At 40.4% G+C, this 24995-nt stretch overlaps 1 protein-coding gene across 3 annotated transcripts in view; it reads left to right on the plus strand.

Annotated features, from left to right (window-relative positions):
- The window catches only part of LOC134032503 (myelin proteolipid protein-like), a 422406-nt gene that overhangs the window by 396487 nt on the left and 924 nt on the right, over positions 1–24995 (plus strand). Inside the window, exons 2-8 of one of the 3 annotated variants that reach the window (XM_062476486.1) lie at positions 5232–5509; positions 7402–7588; positions 8037–8193; positions 8625–8793; positions 21097–21170; positions 22320–22385; positions 22481–23233. In XM_062476486.1, the coding sequence (XP_062332470.1) occupies positions 5506–5509; positions 7402–7588; positions 8037–8193; positions 8625–8793; positions 21097–21170; positions 22320–22385; positions 22481–22564 (741 nt within the window). In that variant the 5' untranslated portion in view covers positions 5232–5505 and the 3' untranslated portion in view covers positions 22565–23233. Of the gene's footprint in view, positions 1–5231; positions 5510–7401; positions 7589–8036; positions 8194–8624; positions 8794–21096; positions 21171–22319; positions 22386–22480; positions 23234–23288; positions 23862–24995 lie in introns of those variants that run through there. The other 2 variants (XM_062476487.1, XM_062476485.1) reach the window with 2 other exon arrangements.

Below are 24995 nucleotides of genomic sequence, written 5' to 3' on the forward strand. Positions count from 1 at the left end.
CGAACATTTCCAGACAAAAATATTCCTTAAACAACATAACATTTCCGTTTGAACACATAACTTTCTATAAAAGTTTCAATAACCCCGGGATTGTAATTCTTAAAATGAATACCGCTTTTATTGCCAAAACTGGCCTTTTACCAATTATCCTACCCAAACACTAAATTTCCAGCGCGTTATTCAATAACGAATCAAGCTCATAATATAGAAAATCGGTCTGTACATAATTTCCAAATCAAGAGTATGGCAACTCACAATATTTTCTTAAGTTCGACAAAGAAACAGAAACACACATCTGTTTTCCCAACCAATATACTTCACAATTCAACGTCAAATTCTCTATAAAATGAGTGATTTTTTTTGTTGATTTTTTGCACTCATGTGTGGGCACTGCACGCAGAATGAGCTTCACTGAAAGAATCAACTTCCGCTAGGCTCAAGCGCATGCGCCTCTTTTCAAGTGGAGAATTCAGTCAAAGAATTAACATTAGCATTTTCAAAACAGAATGTCTCCGTCTTCAAAAACAAATGCCTTCTGGCGGTAATCAGACCGATCTACCAATGTTTAGACCAAGTCTAACATCAAACATATAACGGTTAACACAGAGTTGTAAAACAATCGTCTCTCCTCTACCAACAGTGTCATAACCGATAAACATTGTACGCCACCATTTCGAAACTCAACTTCCGGTCACGAACCCCTCTGATTTGAGAGTTCGCTCACAATTTCTAGAAAACTTTCAACAAAGATGACACATCTCCGGACATTCACGTACATTTTGCTCAAATTCCCACAATTAAAGCACGCATTTTGGATTGACCTTACCTAGCAATTCGTGTTGGCCTACATGTTTTTTCAACAGCATGTCAACACGCTCTGCATCAGCTTTGACCATAGCCCACAACACGCTTATTCCAAACACAACAGGGACTCAAACCCTTTGTTCCGGAGAGGACTTTAACCTTTCCTTCTTTAAAACACAATGGCAATTGCAAGTCAAGGCACAAGCTTCAATCTTTGCGGGAATCCAAAGCAAATCTATAAAGATGGCAGATGTCAGAAGATATCTGACCTATCTCCATCCAATCAGAAAAAGCTCTCCAATCAGGCTAAAATCTATTCTTTTCTCCACTTAAAAAAAACCGTGTATCTATTTCTCCCCACGAACCTATTCGCAATACAATAAGGTCCTTAAAACAAAACGACTCCACACTCGAAAATCCACATTTATCAATCCATATTTGCATTTGCAATAAACTATCGTTACCATACTTTTGTTTCATGTAATCGATGTTTAGACAGGTCAATTCTGCCTCCAGACCATTCATTTTTAGAATTACAATCCATAAACGATAACCAACAACGGAAAATAAAGACACAATTACTCCTTTTTGTTTTTTTAAAACAATTAAATTCCGACTTCCCAACTTTCAATGAAAATAACTGCACAATCATAAATTACAAATATTCAAACCGAAAAAAATAATTAACATTTCGAAAAATAATTAAAATTTTGATTTTTGTAATTTGTATATAGCTTGAATAATAGACACCATTAGTTACTCATACTTCTTTTAACCTCAAAAAACATATAAAACAAAAATGAACACGTGTGTAAAAAACTCAAACCTTTGTTTTGAAAATCCCTCAGGATACATCCTATCTTTTTTGTTCTCCACCTTCAGGGACTCAAACCCTTTGTAAACACTCACTCACACAGCTGATTTCCTCACAAGTATACTTTTCTCTCGGGACTTAGAATCACGTTTAGGCCGTTAATAAATAAGAACTGCACCAATGCCAATACAATTTCTCAAACTATCACTAACCCAACATATTCTAATCCTTAGGGTCTCAAAAAGACACATAACACGATATAACATGTGAATTTATCTCCCTCTATGTGTTTGTTCGTCAACAACACTACCTCTGTGTGTGTCCGTCGACACACTTCTGCAGACATTTGTTTTACGACTTTCACGTAAAAGGTAGGTTCAACAACCTTACCTTATTAATTCGTACGACTTTACACGTACAGGACAGTTTTACCTCTGCCCAATTACTTACTTAACCGAATTATTGACAATAGCCTAAAAACACACATTTAGACAATTCAATATCACACAGTAACCAAAAGAATATCTCACCGGTTCTTTTGAAGACCCCACGTCAGCCACAAAACGTCCAACGGGCGCCCCCCCTGGCCCTGCTGTCTCACGCATGGCGGAAGGAAAGGCGGCTTTTTGCCAGAAGATCAATTCGCCGAGGGGAGCCGCCTGCTGAACGCCGTAGACCAATGAGGATCCCCCTACTGGCCACCAAGTGATAAAGAAAAATTCTAGCGGCACTGTGTAGATTTGAATAGTCAAGAGATGGCGGTTACAATAAATTTATTTTGCTTATACAGATCATGATTTAACAAAGTACTTTGTGATCAGTCATAACGAAGGAGGTGCTAGCCACAGGTCGTTCGCCAGAGTGATCCAGAACAACCCCAAAACCCTGCCTTATATAAACTTTAGATCAAATGGTTTTTCTGAACTCTGTGATTGGTCAGCACTGCTCAGTGACAGTGACTTCATATCAAGTTCCCACGGTTCTTTATTGTGGCCTCTCTCCCCAAACCAGTCAAATGGTCAACTTTCCTTTGTGTGGGCACTTCAAACAAGTATTTGATTAACCCCACCCATTGCAACAGGAAGGGTCAGAGCAGCAGATCACAATAACAATACAGTTGAATTCACATTGTCTCCAGACCAACTGTCTCTTCCTCCCCAGGTGACAAGAACCCTCTCAGGTCACCCAGACTTCCCGTCTCTTAGACTTCACGTCTCCTAGTTATAAAACTGCAAATGGCATCTCTACCAAATGGGTTGAATCGACTGTCACTGTATTAAGCTTCTTAACAAACTTTTAGACTTCCCTTAAAACACATTATAAAACACACATATTATAACTGTATTCCAAAATTTCCATGACACATCCTGAAAGGCCCCGAAATAAAGTCCTCCTAAAGTTTAAAGAACTCCACATTGAGACCAACATGGGACGTTCTGGGAACGTTACAAGGCGACGTCCATTACACCAACGGGAACGTTCTGGGAACGTTCTAGGAACGTTTCTAGCTGGGGCAATAGCATGGAAGCATAGATGGTCCAAACGTGTACAGACGTTAAAAACGGCCGCGTACAGACGTCAAAACGTGTACAGACGTTAAAAACTGTTAAAATTTAACGTCTGTACACGAACGTTAACTTAGACGTTTTGGCACAGTCGGTGTTCGATAGCCGGCGGCCGCTAGCCAATGCTTTTGACTGCCTAAACAACGCGTAGGTTTAGGGACCATCAACAAATTACAAATGTCAAAAGTCAATAGCTTTTCAACAACATGAACTAGCCTCCGTCACTCATGTGAACAGCAACAGATACTCCACCAATTTCAGCAACTGTTCGTCACTCCCGCAAACAGTTACAGATCACTCCACAATTCCAGCAGCTGTCCGTTTTACATTCTGCGTGCCAGTTTTAGGGTTATCGACACAAAATGTGGGTTCAATTTCACGACGGTTCGGTTACGCTTCCAACATCTTCTCTTAACTATCTCTCTGAACAGACACACGAATTAACGTGATAGGCTACAAGCATCTTAACTTTTAATAGGTTAAATCACTGTTCATGTCTGTCAGCTCGAGACCAAAATACCCGTATTCTCTACATCACCGTGCCTGATGATTGAGACGTGGAACTTGCGATGTGGCTATGATCGGTGATTAACTTCCTTGACTCTGACCACCGAAATCATACTAATTCTAAACGTTGGATCTTCTGCTGTAGCTACTTTCTACATGCGCTATAGATACAGATGCAAAATGTTATTGTCCCTCATGACTCCATATTACACAATTAATGGACGAGGCGAAGGCAATTTTCAGAAGAGTTGAGCGTTGTCTCGAATACAGTTTTATGCCACCTACCAGCACCTCACGCCAAACTTTAGATAAAACTTGAGAGCCCAGTAAAAAGTAGCTACAGGACTGGGTAAGCAGCCACACAAACGATTAGTTTCTCCTCCACCTTGAAACCTAGAAAGCTAGAAATGTTCACCATGGTTGCTACTTTACGAAAAAAACAGGAAAACACTCCAATTGGCCATCGCTAGCGAAAATCGCTCCTCATTTGCATAAAGTTGAGAAAATCTCAACTCGGTCGCGTCGCTACCCACAATGCACCACGCAAGCGATTCGCCTGGCTCCATAGAAAATGAATGGAAAACATGTTGTCGCTCGCATCGCGTCGCTGCAGTGTGAATGCACTGTTACTGTCTGAATCCAGGGGCCCGTTCTCCGTACGTCGCTTATTACATCCAAGATCAAATGACACATCCAAGATCATCATCTTGCTTATCTGGCTAATTCGGTTCTTCGAACACACTTGTTGTTTATGATTAGTATAGCTGGATTGAGTTATATGTTGGTCTAAAAGGGGGTATGTATGGATAGTAGAAACCTTGATCAGCAACGCTGCTATTGGCTGCTCACATAAGTCTATGGCTGCTCACCATGGCCAAAAAGAGCGCCCCGTTTTTTCCGCAACAGAGCCAGCAACAGCTTGCTCAAAGGTTACTCCGAATTTGAAGATTTAATCAGAACGCCAGGGAACACCTCAGTCTGCAAAATTCAAGAAAGAGGGCTGGGAAAAACAGACCAAATTAAATGTAGGCCTATAGTAGTGACCACGTTAGATGTTTTATCGCTTATTACAGTAAGCAGGCCTATGTTTTTTTCATATCGCGCTGTGCTTGGATCTATCTATCACGCAATGAGCAATTAATTTGGTTTCATGTTAAATTCTGCTAATTTATCTTGCACCTTCCGCAACAGATTGTTGTCGTAAAAACGGACAAGACATGTCTGCGACAGACTTCCTGTATCACCTCTGCTTAGATAGTCGCAATCAAATCTTAATAAAATAAACCAGGTTGGTTTATTTGCTGTTTATTTGCTGCGTAAACCTGCTCGGGAGCAGGTTTAAGCTAAAGGACTTGTTGCTATGACAGCAAGTCCAGAATGAGCTTCAAAGAACCGAACAATCCAAGATAATGACAAATCGTCAACAATCAAATCCAGCTAACTGAGTTAGCGACGTACGGAGAACGGGCCCCAGTGCTTCACTTGCAATGTAATGGTATGCAAATGAAGACGATGCTGCCTGCTCACCAACAATGAACTAGCATAAGTAATTCATCCCCAGCGTTAGAAGAAACCTTGGCCCCTCTATTATTCTCGGAGCCTTTCTAGTTGCTCGCAGTCCATTGAATGCGACATTTTGTCAGTAAGATTCGACTCTCCGCCGTCAGCAACTGTGTTCATTGTTGGTAAAACAGAGAGCAAGTTGAGAATGATATCCGGGGGCTGAGAAGACAAGACGCGCATATCATCAGTGGACCAGCTGCGGGAGAGCAGCGAAAGGCTACGGGCATATATTAAACGCACAATCTTCTAGCCATGGGTAAGTAGAGCAGTTGCAGTCGACTTTAAATACACAATTCCTCATAGATGTCGTTGTGTCATTTTATCAGTGCAACTGACAATGACTAATAAGGGATTTCAAGTGTAGCCTACTTCTAAGTTTCGGAGTCGAGATCTGCTGCAGTGGTGATTTTTTGCTTGAATTGGCAACAGGTGCTTCTTGACAGACCCTCGTCGCCTCTGCTTTCTTTAATCTCTCCACGTTAAATAAACCAAATTAAACTCTGTTTAATTAAGTTAGTGTCAGGGCTCTCAAGTTAATCAAAAGTTTGGCGCGTGATTACCATACCTGTCAACGTTTGGGTAGCCCACTAAAATCTTGGAGACCGGTGGGGTGTATAACTCGAGAAGGCGCTCAACTCGGTAGAAAACTTAACTGCATGTACCTGCACCGTATGCAGCCTGCGCATCATCAATACATTTTATATAGCGGGACAAGTTATCCCTTAGGCCTACTTCTCAGCGTGAGAAATACAATGTGTGAGTCTCACGGCGATGCTTGAGATTTGAGAGCCCTACTAAATTAGTGTCATTTGACAGGAAAGTAGGTCCCTCAAGGTAATTGTGCCATGCTAGATAAAAGGATGTATTGATACTTGTGCTACAAGATGTTAGCCTGGGATACTTTGTAAACGTTTAAGTAGCATCTTAAAACATCAATGTACTCGCTTTAGAAAGGAGTAGTTATGGATATCAAATATTGGTTGTGTATGAATGATTTGAGTGATGTCAGTGTTGATGAGGTCAAACTTTTTAATTCCTTGAGAACAGATTTCCATGCCTCTATGATTATACAATCTGGATGGCAGCCTGCAATCACACAGAGCATGTCTCTCTCACACACACACACCCTTTGGGCTGGCACATCACCCACCAGCCCCCCTCTTACCATCTGTGCCAACTGTAATGGTACCAGCCACTGCTTATCCACTTCCTGTGACTGTGTTTCCACACATACTTAGACAGCTTTCAGATGGTTACAGCCTACAACTACAACAGCCTATGCGCTTTTGTAAAGCTCTCTCTTGGAAGTCGCTTTGGATAAAAGCGTCTGCTAAATGAATACATGTAAATGTACAACTATCTCCTATAAATCTCTGATGGGGAATATGTGGCAGTAAATGGAGAATGATGTGTGTGCGTGCGCATGTATGTGTGTGGGATGGAGGTGGCTCTGGTCTTTGTTTGTTGGTGGCTCTTGTATCCCTACCACACAAGGGAACAAAGACTGTTGTCTCCCTGGTCACAAAAGCGGTCTCTTTCTCCTTCTTTCTCTTTCGGCCCTCCCTCTTTTCTCACACTTTACTCCTATAGTGTGTCTGGGTGCGTGGGGGATGACTTGAGTGCTGGGGTCGTTGCAGGCGTAGGTCCATGGCCTTGGCATCTATTCAAGCAGCACATGACTTTAGAAAAGAATGGTCAACTAGAGAATAGCTGTAGCTTATTTCATCTGGGCTGGACTAGACAGCACAGTGGATGGGCACTGCTGGTTCTACACTATTGTTGAGGATACATGGCCTTTGAGGCCATGTTGTCACATAGTTTACAGAAAATGACAGTGAAGTGAATGAAGTAATCTGCTCCCCCTTATGATTGTTATTTATTTATATATTTTATATAACTTACTTGTGTATTAATTTATGTAAAACATGATTTATTTTGTGAAAAATATTAATCACAGCCCATACAAAACACATAGTATATTAATCTATTATTTATTTTTTGTGTGTTTTGTATTGGATATAATTTAATTAACTCAATTAAATTACTGGGTTTATGTTAAGGTAGATGAGGACATGTATTGTGTTTATAGTGCTGCCTGCTTCAGGTATACGTGTGTGTATTAATTCTGTTTCTTTGTATGATTTCTAGGTTGCTATGACTGCTGTATGCGCTGTCTGGGTGGGGTGCCCTACACCTCCCTTGTAGCCACCCTGCTGTGTTTCTCTGGCATTGCTCTCTTCTGCGGCTGTGGCCATCAGGCCCTCACAGAGACAGAGAGGCTCATTGAGACCTACTTTGCCCGTAACCTCCAGGACTACATTACCCTGGCCTACCTGTGAGTCTCCAGGGCTGCTTCTCCAGGGCTTGGTCCTAGACAGGGTTTCTAGGCAGACACAATAATCTTGTTTAGGTATTTTTGAAGTCTTCTGCAGTTGAAGGGATTAACTCACCCTGGTCAGGATGTCCTCCACCTCTAATACATGTCTTTCACAATATCATGAATTATATTTTGAAAGCATATGTGTCAGGTGGCTGAGCGGTTAGGGAATCAGGCTAGTAATCAGAAGGTTACTGGTTCGATTCCCCGGCCGTGCAAAATGATGTGTCCTTGGGCAAGGAACTTCACCCTACTTGCCTCGGGGGAATGTCCCTGTACTTACTGTACTTACTGTACACACACTTTACAGTAAAATGTGTGTGTCCAGGTGGTGTAGAAGTAGAAGGCCAAAATAATGTTCCCTCTTCCTTTCATCTTCTCCATTTCTCTCTCCCTTGCACTCCAGTATCCAGTATTTTCAGTATATCATTTATGGCCTGGCCTCCTTCTTCTTCCTCTACTGCATTGTGCTTCTGGCTGAGGGCTTCTACACAACCAGTGCCACACGCCAGACCTTCGGAGAGTTCAGAAGCACCATGTGTGGACGCTGCCTCAGTTCCATGGTCAGACTGTGTGTGTGTGTGTGTGTGTGTGTGTATGGGAATGCTGCTCCAAGTTCCTTGGGGAGGGAGATATTTCGTTTTGGAGAGGAGGTAGGTGCATTTGCTCGTCAGTAGTAAGAGAGAAGTGTGAGGAGTGGATGAGAGAGGGATGGGAAATGGAGAGACTTGAGGATGGTGCAATGAAAGAGGAGGAGTGGAAGGGTGGAGGAGAGGTGGCATAGTGGAGGATGGAGATGCAGCCTATGCCTGCCTTCTAGGATTACAGGGTTGAGGTGTTTAGGATGTTATGTAAAAATGGAGGGAAAAAAGTTAGATTCTAAACCATAGATATTTTATGCCATAGATCCCAGGATTTTAACGGAATTTATGGAACAAAGGTCTCAATAACTTGTATGTTTGCCTGTCGGTCGGCCCTTTTTTTCCAATCACAGTTCATTGTGGTGACCTACGTCTTGGCTGTTTTGTGGCTCCTGGTGTTTGCCTTCTCGGCACTTCCTGTTTACTTCTGTTACAACATGGATGCTACCTGTCATACCATTACTGTACTGACCGAGACGCCGGCCAGCATCAACCAGCTCTGCATCGATGCTCGCCAGTACGGTACGCGCACCTTTCTTCCACGCTCCAAATGCATTGTCTTATTTACGGAGGCCCTGACGGGACCTGAGAAAATAGAAACACTTTCCCATTGGAACGTGAAACTTTCTTGTCCGAGCGAGAAGTTTCTCGTTATAGTTTCTGGTGTGTGTATAGCATTACCTATAGCTTCATTGCCTTCATTCAAGACACTTGTATCGTTTACATGTATGCTACTGTTTTATTATTGACTTGTAGCCTATTTTTATAAATGTTATAGACCTAACACTAGGCGATAATATAGGCCCTAGTAAAGCAGAGCAAAGACTATCGTTTCACTTAATTTACGGTACATTTAGGCGTAACTGTTTTGGTAAATGGGACTTGTTAAACATGCTGGCGTATATACATACACAATTAGCAACGTTGACAACTCTTATATTTAACTAGAGAGGGTACAATTTCTGGGGAAATTATAGGGTGTGCTTGCTTGCGTCGGTTGCACAGGGGTCCGTTTTTTAATGACATTTTTACAACTGATATTTCTGTATATTTTATTTAAAAATGCATACTTAATATTTATGAAGATTACATAGATTTAAAAGCATCTTTTTTTGTTGTTCATTTACAACTCAAAATACGAGTGAAGTGTAGAATGAAATAGATGTCTTCTCATTTCCCCTGCAAGAGGCAGCCTCATAGCTGAATCAAAACAAATAAATTTGGCAGACCGGTGTAAAAATTGACCTAATCTCTATGACTTAAACGTCCTTTTAAGTCTTTCCCTTCTCGTGATATTTTCAGGCATTTAGCCTACTCATATTGCATTCATTCATTAATAAAGAACCCCCTTTGTATGGAGGATTATAGGGGCCAAAACTAAATAAATAAATACTTGGATAAATAAATAATTATATAACATAAATCTTAAATAAATGACTAATTATATAATGAAATGCCTAATTGACATACAAAATATATAAATTACAAATTAAATGAGACACTAAATATATAAATGTTACATGTATTTGTGTGTGTATATATATTAGTGGTGGGCATAGATTAATTTTTTTAATCTAGATTAATCTCACTGTAATCTTGGCGTTCATCTAGATTAAAATGGCTCATTTGAATTCCGCCGAAGGCATTCAGAATATGTGTGCTACCCAAATAATGACTAAAAGTAAGTCTTTGAGAACGGGTTTCTCAAGCCAGGTGGCGCATTAGACCAGGAGCTCATCTCCTGTTTCCAAAATGCATCACAAACTGCTTGAGAAAGCTGTTCTACTATGATAATTGGTGATGAAAATAAATTATGTTCAATAAGGTGTACTTGTGTTTATTAACTGTTTATTAGATTCGTTAGCTTGGCTGATAGAGCTGTGCTGACGGGCTTGCCTCGGTTGCAGTCAAACATCGTAGTTTGACGACGACTCTTCCCCTGCGCTACATCAGTGCTTGGCCCGGCATCTTCCGCATTAGCTAAGGGATGCTTTGCGTTTCGGTGGTATTTGAGACTGGAAGAACTCTTACAGTAAACTAATTCCGCATAGCACAAGGTGCAAACAACCTTAGTCTTGTTGAGGTTTCCATTGGGAAGCTTCTTAAAAATACATTTTCCCTGAAGCAAACCAGGCGTCTTCATAGCTGCATCCATGTTAGCACGTCACGTTTGATGTGATAATTTCATACACAAGGCATACACACAGGTTCGAAGACTCGTTCTCGCCCCCTACAGTGCAATTCGGCTAGGTATATATCCGCGCTAAAATATCAAGGTGAAAGTCATCATAGCTTGCGTAGTATAGACGGGGATAAGAGTCGCAGCGCGTTAACGCCGATAACGGCCCACCACTAATATATATATATATATATACGTTTTAATGTGTTCACATTTATTTATTTATACTTACATTTATTTATTTATCCTTACATTTATCCACGGTGTAACTTGCTGCAGCAAAATAAATCCGTCGTCTACGTCACCAAGTCAGGGGGCGGGTTTAAGCCTCTGATTGGTGGTTCAACTTGAATCGACTGCTTTTGACTCATTCAAGATGGCGCTACCTAGTGCGGATTCAATGACTGAAATATTGCATGCTACAGTGGTCGAAATGTTGTCGGTAGCTGAAGAGATGGAGGCAACTGCCAATTCACTTTTTTTACATCATATTGAGAGCTTCGCTGAAATTATAGCAATGATATCGGCCCTGACTGACACAGACATCAATGAAAATGTGTTCACGATCCTCGGCGAGATGGTACAGCATAGGGGGTGGGCGAATCGATCTCAAGACTGATAGTATCGATACCAACGTAGGTATCAGTAGCCTATTGATTGATACGACTCAGCGGCACACACTAACAGTATTTTTGACAAAACTCTTTGTCCTGTGTTTTATTATGACCATAATCACGAACAAGTAATTAAAGGAAAAATCATTAAATGATCATGAAAATTCAAATTTTACATTTTAATTCAAATTTTCATATTGATGTTGCATTCACTTCATAAATTATGAGGCATTGCGCCTTCGACACAAAGGTAGATAAACTGTTTTTCTAAGTAAAAAGTAATATTGCAAATCAGCAATATTGGTATTGGCAGGGGCGCCGTATGGCCCTGTATTTACTCTTTGGTATCGGATCAATACCACATTTTGCAGTATCGCACACACCTCGCAGCTGCAGAGTGAGGCGATAGAGGATCCCTCTAAATCGAAGAGAGCTTGATCAACTGGTTGAGCCTGCCTGGTGTGTAATACTGTTCATTCACCAATCAGAGGCTTAAACCCGCCCCCTGACTTGGTGACGTAGACGACGGATTTATTTTGCTGCAGCAAGTTACACCGTATGGAGGACAAAACCTGCCATATTTACAAATGAATGAATGAATAAATAAATGTCCACATCCATGCATTTAGACAGAAATAAACGAATATATGTATTAATTAATGCACAATTGACACAATCAATAGTTACATATATTTTACATTTATGTATTTATTCATTTATTGATTGATTTATTGATTGATTTATTGATTTATGTATTCATTTATTTATTCATTCATTGATCCCAATATGATAATGAGAGGAGGCCAGTAGGCGTGGAAACTGACATTCAGACATTGCAATCAATCCAGTGCCATAGATTCAATCTAGCTAACGCCTGGGACACACTGGCTGCGAAGCGGATATAGTTTTTATGGACAACATAGCCTACATGGCCAGGCTGGCCGACCTCGTTGAAAACTATTCAATTCACCATATGATATTTGGATAAACAAACATGTTATAAAGAATTGACTACGTTAGTTGTGGGCTATCACTTAACACCCAACTTCACTACGCTGACCGGCCAACCATGTGTTTACCCCGATAAAAACGATATCCGATCAATTCTCAAAATGTAAACATTTAAAAATAAAAAATCCTGATTGTTGATTGTCAAACCAACATTTTTGTCCTGTGTGTAAGAGCGAGATAGACAATCTGTCATAGCCCCCAATCAATTAGAAGAGAAATTTGTGAAGATTGACGACACAAAGTTAATCATCGAAGATGAAATGTAGCTAGTCCTACATGGAGTTGTATGCCCCACAGCACGTATTTTACAAAGACTAAGGCAACAAAAGACAAACATTGCCACGTTATGTTGGGAATGGGATGCTGTTGCGACGATTGTTGGAGCAACAAGTTGCCTAATTAGCCTGTAGCCTATGCCATGTTTATGTACCATGTCAGCTTTACATGTATTAAAGGAAAGCTCAGGGAAGGTGAAAGGCTTGGTGACCGGCGTGGAGAAATGCGCGTCTAGTGTGAACAGCATCGCGTCATTCGTAGCAGATTGTGGCGCTTCAGGGCGCTTCTCAGCAAGTGTGTCCCAGGTGTTAGCTAGATTGAATCTATGGCTCTGGATTGATTGCAATGTCTGAACGTCAGTTTCCACGCCTACTGGCCTCCTCTCATTATCATATTGGGAACAATGAATGAATGAGTAACTATTGATTGACAATTGTGCATTAATTAATACATATATTCATTTATTTCTGTCTAAATGCATGGATGTGGACATTTATTTATTCATTCATTCAATTGTAAATATGGCAGGTTTGGTCCTCCATAACACCGTGGATAAATGTAAGGATAAATAAATAAATCTAAGTATAAATAAATGTAACTATAAATAAATGTGAACACATTAAAACGTAAATATATACACACAAATACATGTAACATTTATATATTTAGTGTCTCATTTAATTTGTAATTTATATATTTTGTAGTCATTTAAAGTCATTGTAATTAGTCATTTATTTAAGCTTTGTGTTATATAATTATTTAATTATCCAAGTATTTATTTATTTAGTTTTGGCCCCTATAATCCTCCATACCTTTGAAGATTATTCCACAACGTTACCGGCAGTAGAAGATGGAATCGCGATTCAAACAGTAGCTACCATCTGAAAACTGAAAATATGCCCCCAAAAACGTAAATAAGCTTGACATTTATTTAGTGGAAAATCGCTCATTCATAAAAAGCTCACTGGTAGCGATCATTGTCAGTAACAACGCAAAATGCGATATAGCCCTGTGTGGAGAAGCTGCCCCGGTAAATTGTACTACTACAGTACAGTACTAGACTACTGCTGTGTTCGTCTTGGTAGCGATTGCGTTGGTTGAATTCGATGTAACGTTCCGTTGTACGGTTTAGGCTGAAATTAATTATTTTCATGAACAGATTGACAAAGTTTAGGCTGTGGCAATGAAGTTCAGGTTAGTAGTCAGATAGTTTCACCTATTGAAAGACTTTTGATTTAAGTAAGGGGAGTGCCGAACATGTTCTGTCGCCGTTTGACTTCCTAAACAGCTGTGTAGATGTTTTTGTAGTGTGTCTCGCGTAGGCTACAGCGTTGCAGTGAGCAACACTGGTTTGAAACCACAGGTAAGGATAATTTCACCAACAAATCGTTTAATTGTAATGTAATGTCATAATAAATCCTACAACGAAAATGTATTTGTGAGGAATGTTTATTTTAACGATGGAAAACAGATGCATCATAGACCACTGTAGTATGTGTTGCCCGGGCAACAGAGGCTAATGTCATGATGCTAATAGGTGCGTTCGACATGACCTGACTTCATGCAGCGCTGCAGCCGGCTGCAGGCGGCTGACTTGAAACAGTGAATTCTGGTTAGACTTTTTGTCCGACTTCAGACGGCGCCGAGGCTAGGTCACTGTGACGTAGCCATCAAAGTAACGTGAGATCGATTCGAGAACTGCCGGCTGTGTAGCTGTGCGCATTTTCTCAAGAGCAACTGCACGGGTTCTAATGACGACACAGCTATTTCATGATTGGCCAGACTCACACAAGACAACTTTGACACGTGTTTTGTAATTATTCTGACACCTTCAGTTTCGCCAACGCTCAAATCCTGACCAAACAGTTTAATTGAATAAAAAAATAGTTGAAGGGTTTTAGTCCGCCTCTTCACTAATGGAAAGACTAAGTTTAATTATAAATAAAGTAAAGTAAGCAAACAGCGCTTGGTCGGCCATGACTGACGTCAACGCAGCAGACCACGAGAAGCTGGAATGTCCGACTTTGCAGAGCCGTTTTCAACTCCTCCCCGACTGCAAGCGGCTACTCTCACCGGTCGTTTCATGCAGCCGCAGGCCATGTCGAACGCACCTAATGCTTCAGTGAAATAGACTACCGTTTCCGAAAGTAGATGTGGGCCTACTTCCTTAATATCAGCTAATATTGTACATTACATTTCACAATTGTGTTTCACATCAAAAAGTAAAATGAGTAAATAGTTATCACCCTGGCCCAGAACTGTTAAACAGAAGAAGTAGGCTAGCTAGTCGTAACAAGAATATTATAGTTTTAACAGCTGAAATTATAGTTGGGATAGTAATAGCAGTAGCAGATGTAGCCTATCATTGAGTGCGTTTTACTCGGCTTTCTTAGTAGGATTCAATGTGTTGATGGAATGAAACATACAGCAGTAGGGCCGATACAGGAAGACACGGCGACACTGTGTTGCAGAAGGATGATGGTGCAAGTTTCGTCCGTGGAGCATACATACAATGATTAATAAAAAAGAATCATGTAGATGCGTTTATTGAGTAATCGCATAACTAATTACATATGTAAACGGAGTAATCGTATTATTGGCATAAACCGACAATTGCTTGTAATCGGGTTTCTCATGGTCAAGTCAAAGCACCAATCACCTGTGTGAGAGACTGAGTGGTGCGTGTCTGTCGTTGCCATGGTGATGGTGCAGCTATGATTGCTAACGCGCTGAGGGCAGAGAATAACAGAAATGTAGCTAGCTAGAATCCACACCTCAAACAAGTTAACCTAGACGCAAAACTGTACGTCCAATCCAAAAAATAAGGATATTTTCCGAGACCCAAGACTCTGCCTAAACCAGAGATATTCTTTATATGTCTGTGCAGTCAGAAATATGACTCTACCTGCAGTTTCGAAAACGTGTTCCTTTTGCTTTCCTGGTGCGTGTTTGTTTGGTTGCCACGGCGATGGAGCAGCTGTGCTCGCTCACGAGCTGGGCAGAGAGAATACCAAATGTAGCTAGAATCCACACCTCAAACAAGTTAACCTAGACGCAAAACTATACGTCCAATCCAAAAAATAAGGATATTTTCCAAGACCCAAGACTCTGCCGAAACCAGAGATGTCCTTTTTATGTCTGTGCGGTCAGAAATACGCCTCTACCGGCAGTTTCAAAATCTTGTTCCTTCGGTTTTCTCTGACGAATTTTACCCACCTCTCCATTGAAGTTAGTGAGAGAATTTGAAAGGCTGCTCTCGCTTCAAGGCTCATAGCTGAAAATGTGATTCGAAATCTCTTTAGTAGTTACATAGTTCTTGCTGAAAGAGGACACGTTTTACTACATTTTAAGGTATAACTTGTTTCTGTAAGTTAAACTATATGAACGTTAAAGGAATTTGTTTGACAATTTAGTTGAATATTCATAAAAATCAAGAAGGAGCAAAAATGTTGATGTATTTGAAACTGTCAATTCAAAATTGGCTGAATATTTGAAAAAGCTGAATCATTTGGGAATAGCTGAATGTCTTGTGAACATTTTAAAGGTTGAATGGTGTCTCTAGCTGAAAGTATGCTGAAGTAGTTAAGTTTGAAAGAGGAGGAAGCTTTTTTAATGATTTGAAAGGATTTACCATTACTTTTAAAGGGAGAATAATTTGCACAAAAACCTTAATATATTAAAAAGTATAAAAGTGAGAAATGAGAAAAGTCATAGCACACATCTCCTGAAGGAGCTGAACGTTTTGATTCCAAAATTGTAGGAATCGGTGAAAGTATGCAGGACTAGTTAAAGGACACGGAAGAACTAAGAAGTTGGAACTAGAAAGTGCATTTCCTGCAGAAAATGCGTTGGAATGCTGAAATATGAATTATTTGTTTTTAAATTGCTGAAAATAGGGTACAGAATTAGAAAATACCCGCAAGCTGAAAGCTGAAATGAATTTCTAAAATGTGTGAGTCACACAAAAGAGGCAGTGTGGAAGTTAAACTGCATCATCTAACAAAGCTAAGTGCTTAAATACAATGCGGGAGAATAAGTTTGAACGTTGTGAAGCAATCGAAGAAATAGTAGAATTTCAAGAGGCAGTGTGGAAGCTGAACTGCATCATCTAACAAAGCTAAGAGCTTAAATAGCCTACAATGCGGGAGAAGCTGAAAGCTGAACTGTTCAACTGTAGAAGTAGTAGAAGTAGTATATTCGTTTTAGTTATAGTGCTCTTAGTCTTTTAATGAGACGAGTTGACTGAATAGCTCTGTCTTGTGACTCCACTAATCAGCTAATACAAATCACCTGTGTGAGAGACTGAGTGGTGCGTGTCTGTCGTTGCCACGGTGATGGTGCAGCTATGATTGCTAACGCGCGGAGGGCAGAGAATAACAGAAATGTAGCTAGCTAGAATCCACACCTCAAACAAGTTAACCTAGACGCAAAACTGTACGTCCAATCCAAAAAATAAGGATATTTTCCGAGACCCAAGACTCTGCCTAAACCAGAGATATTCTTTATATGTCTGTGCAGTCAGAAATATGACTCTACCTGCAGTTTCGAAAACGTGTTCCTTTTGCTTTCCTGGTGCGTGTTTGTTTGGTTGCCACGGCGATGGAGCAGCTGTGCTCGCTCACGAGCTGGGCAGAGAGAATACCAAATGTAGCTAGAATCCACACCTCAAACAAGTTAACCTAGACGCAAAACTATACGTCCAATCCAAAAAATAAGGATATTTTCCAAGACCCAAGACTCTGCCGAAACCAGAGATGTCCTTTTTATGTCTGTGCGGTCAGAAATACGCCTCTACCGGCAGTTTCAAAATCTTGTTCCTTCGGTTTTCTCTGACGAATTTTACCCACCTCTCCATTGAAGTTAGTGAGAGAATTTGAAAGGCTGCTCTCGCTTCAAGGCTCATAGCTGAAAATGTGATTCGAAATCTCTTTAGTAGTTACATAGTTCTTGCTGAAAGAGGACACGTTTTACTACATTTTAAGGTATAACTTGTTTCTGTAAGTTAAACTATATGAACGTTAAAGGAATTTGTTTGACAATTTAGTTGAATATTCATAAAAATCAAGAAGGAGCAAAAATGTTGATGTATTTGAAACTGTCAATTCAAAATTGGCTGAATATTTGAAAAAGCTGAATCATTTGGGAATAGCTGAATGTCTTGTGAACATTTTAAAGGTTGAATGGTGTCTCTAGCTGAAAGTATGCTGAAGTAGTTAAGTTTGAAAGAGGAGGAAGCTTTTTTAATGATTTGAAAGGATTTACCATTACTTTTAAAGGGAGAATAATTTGCACAAAAACCTTAATATATTAAAAAGTATAAAAGTGAGAAATGAGAAAAGTCATAGCACACATCTCCTGAAGGAGCTGAACGTTTTGATTCCAAAATTGTAGGAATCGGTGAAAGTATGCAGGACTAGTTAAAGGACACGGAAGAACTAAGAAGTTGGAACTAGAAAGTGCATTTCCTGCAGAAAATGCGTTGGAATGCTGAAATATGAATTATTTGTTTTTAAATTGCTGAAAATAGGGTACAGAATTAGAAAATACCCGCAAGCTGAAAGCTGAAATGAATTTCTAAAATGTGTGAGTCACACAAAAGAGGCAGTGTGGAAGTTAAACTGCATCATCTAACAAAGCTAAGTGCTTAAATACAATGCGGGAGAATAAGTTTGAACGTTGTGAAGCAATCGAAGAAATAGTAGAATTTCAAGAGGCAGTGTGGAAGCTGAACTGCATCATCTAACAAAGCTAAGAGCTTAAATAGCCTACAATGCGGGAGAAGCTGAAAGCTGAACTGTTCAACTGTAGAAGTAGTAGAAGTAGTATATTCGTTTTAGTTATAGTGCTCTTAGTCTTTTAATGAGACGAGTTGACTGAATAGCTCTGTCTTGTGACTCCACTAATCAGCTAATACAAATCACCTGTGTGAGAGACTGAGTGGTGCGTGTCTGTCGTTGCCACGGTGATGGTGCAGCTATGATTGCTAACGCGCGGAGGGCAGAGAATAACAGAAATGTAGCTAGCTAGAATCCACACCTCAAACAAGTTAACCTAGACGCAAAACTAGACGTCCAATCCCAAAAATAAGGATATTTTCCGAGACCCAAGACTCTGCCGAAACCAGAGATGTCCTTTATATGTCTGTGCGGTCAGAAATATGACTCTACCGGCAGTTTCAAAATCTTGTTCTTTTTGCTTTCTCTGACGATTTTGTCACCAGATTTGCATTGGTCTCTATGGGGCGACAGTTGGACTTTGTCTTGCTTTCGTGGGGCTCTGAACAAATGTGTACGTCTGTTGGATTCAACAGACAACTGTCTACGACCAGCACAAAATTAGCTATCTATTGATCCATAAATGAAGCATGAAGAGCGAAAATTGTGGCAATGCTGGCAAACTAGAAATATTTTTTCAACGACATCCGAAGCTCAGGCCTCCACTCTAAGTGTTTCAGTCTGCACTCTAGGGTTTCACGTACACACCCATGTAAATCTCAGAAACGGCTTGAAAAAGTCATGAAACATAATCAGTGATATTGAAAAAAGTTGAATAGATATCAAAAAGATGAATTATTTAAAAATTGTTTAGGGTTTTGTCAACATTTAAAAGTTTAAATGGTGGCTCTAGCTGAAAGATTGAGGAAGAAGAAGGATTTGGAAGTTGAAGAAGATTAAAGAAGGAGAGGAGAGGATTTGAAAGAACTCCATTGGACACCCATGTTAAAAATATTATGAATATTGATTTATATTAATTCAAGCATAAGAGGTACAAAGCTGAAAAGTCATAGCAGGAATGGCCTGAAACTGCTGAATTTTTTGATAGCTGAACGGTTTTAATAGCTGAAGATTTGAAGGCGCTGAAAGGTGCCACGGAAGAAATAGAAGAAAAATAATAAGTTGATTAAAGATTCAAAGAACAATACTTGGAATGCTGACGCAGCATTCCAACAATAATAAAGATAAACAGGAAAACAATCACAATAATAGATAATATATGTGAGAGAACAAAGGTTGTGCCCTTGCCGAAGGCAAATCACACCCAACTAACAATAACAATAGGTTTCCTCCTCACGGAGGAATCCTAATAATACCTATACAGGGTTTTTCCTGCATAGAGAACATTTTGGCGCGCGCCAAAGCCGTTTTCCCGAGCGCCAATGACAAATCCTGAGTGCCAAAGGCAAAAAAAGTCTGCAATGAAGAAAATAAAAAAAGCTGTGTTCATCACGCGTGCAATGCATGTCAGCGAATATGTTCTCAATTGGATGGTTCAAGTAGGCTACAGCCGAACCTTCTTTCTGTTTTGATCAATAGTAATCGAGTTGATAAGCGTGTCTTCTTGTCTGATCAATACGCAACTGTGAGGTGCGCAAATGGACAGAGTGGCCACTAAACTGTCGTTCCGCTGGAATGACAGTTCTGGAATGATAATATATAGTGCAATGTTTCCTCTATGGCTAAATTTCTGCCGCCACGGTATCAGAAATCAGACAAAATTTTAGGCCGTCTATCAGCAGTGATTGTTAGAGTGCATGTCGGAGAATTGCACCGACATGCGCTTCACACCGCAGTTGAGATTGCGTGTATGCGTCCTTGAGAACTGTAAGTCGTATAACTGATGTTGTCAGTTCATTTAAGCCTGTTATTGTAGTCTATAGTTCTTGCAAATTTAAATCAAGTTAACTGGCGATTTTCGTTGTTTGTATTCTTCCCCTGCTTGCTAAATTGCACATGTCTGTTGATTCGATAGCGATTGCTGCCCTTGCTCAGGTTTGTATTTTAGGTGCATTATTATGCTGAAATAGTTTTAATTAATAAAAAGTGGGTTTATTGTTATTATTTGCTACAGAATGCTTAGCCTATCAAGATCAAATGAAGCAGGCAGTGTACATGCTTCAGAGTGGCCTACCTTAATCGATAGACTAGGCTACTGACCATTTACAATAAGTTGTTACGTCAATTATTAATTGGCAGCATTTATGGCATTTAGAACATACTTTATGAGTGTAAGGTGGCTTTAAGTAGCCTAACTTTATTGCTTTAGGGGAAATAGGACGAAAATATGTGCAATATTACATTAGTTATTAGACTATTACATTAACCTGTTCCGAAATATAGGTTTAGTTCCAGCGGCTGGGGGGGGGGGGGGATCGTGGGGGGCAAAACACCTGGGAATAAATACATTGATTAGAAAAAAGAAGAAAAAAAAGAATATATATATATATATATATTTTTTTTTTTTTTTTTTTTGGAGCACCGAAGACCCATTTTGACCCAGGAAAAACCCTGCCTATATATGTGAGAGAACAAAGGTTGTGCTCTTGCCGAAGGCAAGCACACCCAATAAACGGTTATGTAGTGGAGCAGTCCCAGCTAATTCAGATGTAGCCATACCTGTAAATATAAATGGCACGTAAACTTGAAACCATCTAATATATTTCGTCTGGAAGAGAACGTTTCCTTTTTTTTCAGGGGCTCTGTACATTTTACATATGAGGACATTGTGTCCTTTTAATTTGTATACTTTATTGTGCAGGGAATCCTTAATTATGGCTAGAGACTCTCTCAAAGTTGACCTATGTACATCATTACAAGATGCAGAAAAGCCTATACGCTTCTAAATCAGTGTTGATGAATGTTGAAATTTTCTTTTTTTAAGGACAAGCCTTCCACGTGGAACTGTTCTATGTGTGCTTTATCTAATATGTCTTCCCTGTGGTTCCGAATTAAACGTTTTTTCTTTCAGGGCTGCTTCCCTGGAACGCCATGCCAGGGAAGGCCTGTGGGATGACACTATCCACTGTGTGTAAAACCAGAGAGGTGAGATTGGTAATACCGTACATGGTAGATGTTGTAGAGACACACAAGTACCTGAGCAGCTTGAGTGACGATAATTTGAATTTCAACCCCAACACAGAATTAATGGGTCAGCAAGGACTGTTCTGCCTTTGTAAACTTGTCAAAGTTCCATGTTGATAAGACCCTCATGACCCTTTTTACAAATTCTACACTGAGTTTGTATAACATTTTCTGTAATCTGCTAGAATGGCAATCTCAGAAAGGCCAAATCTACTCTTTCCCAAATAGTGAAGGTCAGCTGTAAAATCCTTGGTGTCCAGCAAAGTAACCTCACTTACCTGTACAACAGACAAGTAGTGCGGAAGGCTAAATCCATCCTCTCTTCACTAACAGAGTTTGAGATCCCACCTTCTGGCTCCCGGTTCAGATTCCCCCCTGTAAAGAGCGATACAGGCACTTGTTCATTCCCACCGCACTTTCCATTCTGACCCCGGCCAGGGGGATAGATGGTAGTGATGGTGTTCTTCATTGATATATTTTGATGATGGTTTTATAATATATGTAGGCTTTTTGTATTTTATAGTCTTGTACTATCTATGTCGGTTTTATATGTCTTGTGGCAAAACCAATTGCCCTCAGGGGTCAAATGAAGTTGAAATATAATGGATAAATGTCCTAAACTAATGTGCATAGATGAGTATGTGAACAACTTTCTTTCTTCGAAAACTTTCTCTCACACACTCTCTCTACCACACTCTCTCTCTCTCTCTCTACCACACACTCTCTCTCACTCTCTCTCTCTACCACACACTCTCTCTCACACACACTAAAGGCAGGAATCCACCGGCTTTGAATTGCCACAAAGCGCCACTAACTTAAATTTGCTATAGAAATCCTATAGTGACCTGCACAAAAAAATGCGCTTCTGGTGGGACACTGGCAGAGTAGACACAGGACTGGACACACTTGAATGCGAGTCCAGAAGTAGACCAGGAATTTATAAATATCCATCATTGTGGAATTTCCTTTGGGATTTTTCAAGTAAATTGAATCAATCCATTCACCCTTCATCTGTGCAGACACAGTGATACATAACTGTACTGTCAAATTTGGTAGAAGTGCAATAAACTGTATTCGATGTTTTGATACTTTGCTGTGCTCCTTCTAAAGTTCCGGATGACCTATGACCTCTATATCGCTGCATTTGCTGGAGCTGGCATCACCCTCCTGGCGCTGGTGAGTGAGTAAGTCTCAACTGGGCAGGGTCAAGAACCTGTCCAGCCCCGCTTCAATACAGATAGATCCTGACTTTCACCCTCCCTTCCTTAAAGGTCACTGCACTAAATGGGGGGGAATACATATGTGGAACCTGTGTGAAGAATCGCAGGCTCTCACCTATCCAGAGATCACTTTAAGGAAGGAAGGATGCATCTCTAGTGTAGTGAAACAGGACATGTGTCTGTCTCCTCGTTGGTCCACAGTGGGGAGTTTGTAGTCCACGTTTCCGTGTGACCGTCAGTGACATGCTGTGTAGGCGTTCAGGCATCTCAGTCCTGCATGTCTGAACTGACTGCTGCCCTCTGTTCACGCTCCAGTCTCAGCTGATCCAAACAGCTCAACAGTGCTGTAATACTATTTGGCAATTTTCCAGCTGATGAAACGGTCATTTATAGCTTGATGCCTCATTAGAGGTTCTTATATAATTATGGTGTCTTGGTATATGAATGAGGCTATTAGATCTCAAATCACATCTATGGTAACAGATATGTGATAGTTATAGCGCTTATACCAGAAAACGGGAGGAGTTTAACCCTTGTGTATCTTCGGGTCATTGTGACCCATCAGTCATTGTGACCCACCGTCGTATTGCGACAACTTTACTGCATACAAAAACAAAGTAAAGCATTTTCTTTTAACCGTCGAGCTGTCTCAGACCCCCCGCATCGCGAAGGTTAAAAGAAAATGCTTTTTATTCGTTTTTATATTGGGTAAAATTGGGTAAACACAACGATGGTTCGTTGCAAACCTTCGGGTCATGTGACCCGAAGGCAGCACAAGGGTTCAAATGGTTATTGGGTCTGTTCAAGCACTGAGTACTGTTTTGTTTCTTTTTTTCTTTCTCTCTCTCTCTCTCTCCAGCTCACCTACATAGTCTCCACCACCTATAACTTTGCTGTTCTCCGGTACCTCGGGAGAAAGGGCATAGGCACAAGGTGTTAGTCTCTTTTCTTCCTGCTCTACAACACTGAGAGCTAGAGGAACAACTGGGACTCCCTGTCCTCTCTTCCCTTTCCCCGCCTCTATGGAGACGGCTGCTTGGACCCATGAACATTGTTCTATACTGTCCAGACTATCCCAGCCCAAACAACCTTTCCCTGTTTCTTCAAAGCCTTATGTTGGGGTTCAGGGGAAACTATTTACACCACACAAATGTCTTCCTAAATGTATAAATGGACTTGTTCATCATTTGACTCTGCTATTGTGAACAATACTTGCAAACCTAACTTACTTAAAATTACTAGATGCCTTGATATCCTTTTATTTTTGTTAGTTATGCAACACTCATGGTGGCATCTAAAAAAAGGCATTTCCATGGATACTATCCTTCACATCTTGTTGTCATGCCGCTAGAAGAGCGTGAGTTTGGGGTCTTGTACTGACCTCTGGGGATTTTCTCACGAGCAAATGAAAAGTCATCACAATGCAGCAAGGCTGACTTAACCCTCGTGCTGCCTTCGGGTCACATGACCCAAAGGTTCATAACGAACCATCGTTGTGTTTACCCAATTTTACCCAATACAAAAACAAATAAAAATAATTTTCTTTTAACCTTCGCAATGTGGGGGGTCTGAGACAGCCCAACGGTTAAAAGAAAATGCTTCACTTTGTTTTTGTATGCGGTAAAGTTGTCGCAATACGACGGTGGGTCACAATGACTGATGGGTCAGAATGACCCGAAGATAACACAAGGGTTAAAAAGCTAGCCAATCAGATATGTGCCCCAGGGCCCACCTGCTCAAGGGTTTATAGCAAAGGGTCATGTTGGGTGTCAGTGTAGGTGAGGGGGTTGGCGGGAGGGACAAAGAGAAGGAATGGCTTCTCACAGCCCTGAAAGACATGCCCTGCTTCCTGGGACCCTGTTCAGCGGGGCCAGAGGCATTGCAGAGAGATGATGGCTCAAGGACCAGGGTTAGAAGGGGGTAGATTGAGCATGATTAAAGTTTATCTCCCAACAAAACATTTTCTTCAGTCACTTTGAACTGATTGGAAGAAGTTTAAAAATAAAACAAAAAACATTTTAGGGAAATGGAAAGCATGCTATACATTTCCACCTGGATTTATTTAGAGGACTGTAAAAGGACTGATACCACCAGAGCTAGGGAAATTGTCAAATTCTTGTGTTTGATCTTCTTTACTCCAACAGTGCTAACTGTGAGGCACATCAGACTGGGTTACCTTAATTTGCTTTCACGTATGTGATCTCTGTAAGTGGTCCACTGCCCTGCTGTAAAGTGTGGGTGAAACAGACTATTATTATAATATAATCAGTAATTTTATAGGATAACATGTAGTTATTGTATAATACATGTGCATTTTATGTACTGTAGATAAATGTACTAATCTTAACAACCCTGCAAAAACAAAACCACTATGTGTACTAACAAGCCATGTTATTTAGATGAGTCATATAGTTAGTGGCTGGCTCTGTTTGCTCAGTGTTTGTTTTATGATGCCATGTTGGTAATATTTGTTAATAAAAATATGGGCCTACATTTCAAGACAAACTGTAAATTGTTCCTTAGTAAGCCTACATCTGGTTGTGTGTGTGTGTGGAAGATTCCTTGG

Source organism: Osmerus eperlanus, chromosome 13 (assembly GCF_963692335.1).
Source record: "Osmerus eperlanus chromosome 13, fOsmEpe2.1, whole genome shotgun sequence".
Taxonomy (NCBI): Eukaryota; Metazoa; Chordata; class Actinopteri; order Osmeriformes; family Osmeridae; genus Osmerus; species Osmerus eperlanus.